This window comes from Ipomoea triloba, chromosome 2 (genome assembly GCF_003576645.1).
Source record: "Ipomoea triloba cultivar NCNSP0323 chromosome 2, ASM357664v1".
Taxonomy (NCBI): domain Eukaryota; kingdom Viridiplantae; phylum Streptophyta; class Magnoliopsida; order Solanales; family Convolvulaceae; genus Ipomoea; species Ipomoea triloba.
Genome location: NC_044917.1, coordinates 7,546,273 through 7,549,815, shown reverse-complemented (window position 1 = coordinate 7,549,815; position 3,543 = coordinate 7,546,273). Strand labels below are relative to the sequence as shown.

Below are 3,543 nucleotides of genomic sequence, written 5' to 3'. Positions count from 1 at the left end.
GCACACAACATTTTAGAGGCCTGTAAAAGAGAATTGCGCTCTATTGAGGTATGGCAGATCGTACAGATTGTACGCGAGCAGAACCAGGTTGCTGATTGTTTAGCCAAAATGGCTAGGGGTCTCCATAGAGGGTTGCATATTCTGGAAATTCCTCCTAATAGGATCCTAGGCCTTCTAGAAGATGATTGTCTTGGCCTCCCTACTTGGCGGGACTGCTGTAATGTATAACTCACCTTGTACTGTTTGGGTATCCCCCTCCAAGTTAATAAAAAAAAAATCTATAAGTGTTGATTTTTTTTTTGAGCACTGACTCTGTTACTATGTAATATCTATTCATTCCCACTCCCATTATCCATGTATGTAATATGTTTGTTCATAGCTACTTTCAATTGCCTCCATTGAGGCTCGAACCCACTCCCATCATAGAGTGTTAATTGGGACACCAAGTGCCACTTGACCACAAGGTCTTTGACAGTGTATGACGATTTGATTACCCTATAATTACAAAACTCATTACATATTTTAAATCATGTATCATTCATTTAATTTAGTCTTTATCCTTCTACATTTCATTTCATTGCATTGCCTCCTCATTTCGTCGCCTCCTAACTCATCTCTCCTTACTTCATCGACTTTCTCATGCATTGCCTACTCACTTCATTACCACTCTTAAGATCAATTGCAATGATTTTTTGTTTTTTAATTTGTATTTCAAAAGCTTTGTTCCGATTATAGAGTCATACAAAGCCAAACATTTCCAATTCCACCATATTACCAAACATGCAAAATACTTTCACCAAAACACATTCCAATTAACAACTATTTGATTCCCATTTTAATTCTGATTCCATGTTTCCAAATACACCTTAATTGTACAGCGAGCTTAGCTTCTGTCTTGACCAATCAGGTTCTGTATGATTCTTTGAGGTAATAGTAAGCCGATTGTTATGTCATGGACTCGGGTCCACACTGGGTTCACCTTGTAAGGTGGACCTGGGTCCATGTTTACAATTTCATAATTCCATGTTCATAATTTCATAACTCCATGTTAACAATTTCATAACTCCATGTTCATAGTTTCATAATTTCAGGTTCACAATTTCATAACTCTATGTTCACAATTTCATAACTCTATGTTCAATAGTATCAAAACTCTATGTTCAACGGTATAATACACTTTTTGAATATATATAACAAAATTGTGAATATAGAGTTTAAAAATTGTGAATATTGAGTAATGTAATTTTGTATATTGAAATATAAAATTGTAAATATAGATTTCTAAAATTGTGAACATAGAATTTTAAATTTGTGTACATAAATCCAGGTCCACATTGATCCATATTGCAAGGTGGACCCAGGTCCACAGCATATATAATTTACCATAGTCAGCATCATAATTTTAAAGTATATTAATCATAAGATACGATCTTAATTTTTTTAATTTTATTTTTAATATCAAAGATCTGTACTTCGCCGTGAATCAAGCCAAAATGATGCCGAAATGGCACTATAAAAATGGCAAAACAGCCATGCCCATTGGACACATTTCAATACATACTCAACAATGGGCTCTATCTAAATTTCAGTAAAAAATTCTGAGTTCTCATCCAAAGTGAAACTTTCGTGAGGGAATAAACTTATAAAAGAGTGAGGAGATAGTAGAACAGAAATGGACGTGAATGGCAATTCATCAGGTCGTCGCTCCGTAACGTATCATCCAAGTGTCTGGGGAGATTATTTTCTTGCCTATGATTCCCAACTCACGGTATATATATAGAGATCAAATTAGTCTATCATTTACCATTAGTCTGTATGGACGGATCTGGACCATTATTGAATGACTTAGATTTCGCCAATAGTATTTGGCTAAATCTAAACCATCTCAAGCAGCATTCAATGACCCAAATTTGTCCATATCACTCATGAGAAGTGGTGGACTCACCTGAACAATGGCGCGCGCGCGCACACACACACATATATATATATGTGTGTGTGCGGTCAAAATGAATTGCACTATTAGGTATGCATAAATGCACCACACAATGTATGAAAATGCACTAGAATGAAATGCACATGCACCACACACAAAAATGAATCACACTTAATGCTGCATTTGTGAACACTTTGTAGTGCATTTATGCATACCTAATGGTGAATGATCGCACTGTCACATGAGAAGCCCATCCGTGCTGTAGGAACCTATATATATATATATGTATGTATGTCTTATCCTTTTTTCAAGAAAAATGCAACATTTCTTTTTGTTCCTTGTACAGGAAATTGATCCATTAGAAGAACGAGAAGTCCAGCAGCTGAAAGAAGAGGTAAGAAAAGCGTTTATTGCAGCTCCTCCTGCATCCCTAGAAAAACTAGAGTTGATCGACAAGATCCAACGTTTAGGAGTGGATTATCATTTCGAGAATGAGATAGAGGCATCAATACGACACATATTTGAAAACTACGATGATTGCAACAAGGAAGACGATGAGAATAACCTTTATATTGTTGCTCTTCGCTTTCGATTACTTAGACAAGAAGGACATCATATCTCATGTGGTAATAATAAGTCACTATCTTTTGAAAGAATATTATATTGTCACGCACCTAATGGCATTATAGAATGATATAGTATTATGTGATGATGACTTATATATATTTTTTACTATTGACCAACAAAGGTGTGTTTGAGAAATTCTTGGACAAAAACGGGAAGTTTAAGGATTCGTTGGCCAATGATGTGGAAGGGATGTTAAGCTTGTACGAGGCAGCATATCTTGGAGTGCATGGGGAGACCATTTTAGACGAAGCATTAACATTTACTACAGGTCACCTCGAGTCAATGTTGCCTGGTTTGAACAAGTTGGCGGCAGCTCAAGTGACTCATGCCCTAAAGATGCCCCTCCGGCGGACCTTACCAAGGGTAGGAGCTAGGGAATACATGCCAATTTATCAACAAGATCAAACTCATAACGAAGTGTTACTAAGATTTGCCAAGTTGGATTTTAACTTGCTGCAAAAAGTACATCAACGAGAGCTAAGTGGCATCACAAGGTTAGTATGTTTTTGAGAATTTATTCCACTTTCATTATTGATGGATCAAATGGAATAAACTCTTTGTTTAATCACTTAATTAGGGTTTTAATTACCTACCTTGTTATTCTATATAGGTGGTGGAAAGATTTGGATGTCCCAAAAACATTACCCTTCGCAAGAGATAGATTGGCAGAATGTTATTTTTGGATACTGGGAATATACTTTGAGCCGCAATACCACTTCAGTAGAAGAATAACAACCCAAATCATTTCTTTGTGTTCAATTTTAGACGATCTTTATGATGTTTATGGGACCCACGATGAACTCCAACTTTTCACAAATGCTATCCAAAGGTACGGCGTTTCTGTGCGAGTGTAACCTTCTAACGAATTAAGAACATGCATCCAAAGTTCAATATTAGGTATCTCATAATAATTTATATATATATATATATATATATATATATATATATATATATATATATATATATATATATATATATATATA

General features: G+C 35.4%; 1 protein-coding gene across 1 annotated transcript in view; it reads left to right on the top strand.

Annotated features, from left to right (window-relative positions):
* Window positions 1-1,573: 1,573 nt before the first annotated feature.
* Window positions 1,574-3,543, top strand: part of LOC116011349 ((-)-germacrene D synthase-like) — a 5,201-nt gene continuing 3,231 nt past the window's right edge. The window contains exons 1-4 of the mRNA XM_031250904.1: window positions 1,574-1,768; window positions 2,280-2,559; window positions 2,682-3,054; window positions 3,171-3,389. Of these exons, the coding sequence (XP_031106764.1) occupies window positions 1,673-1,768; window positions 2,280-2,559; window positions 2,682-3,054; window positions 3,171-3,389 (968 nt within the window). The 5' untranslated portion in view covers window positions 1,574-1,672. The remainder of the gene's footprint in view (window positions 1,769-2,279; window positions 2,560-2,681; window positions 3,055-3,170; window positions 3,390-3,543) is intronic.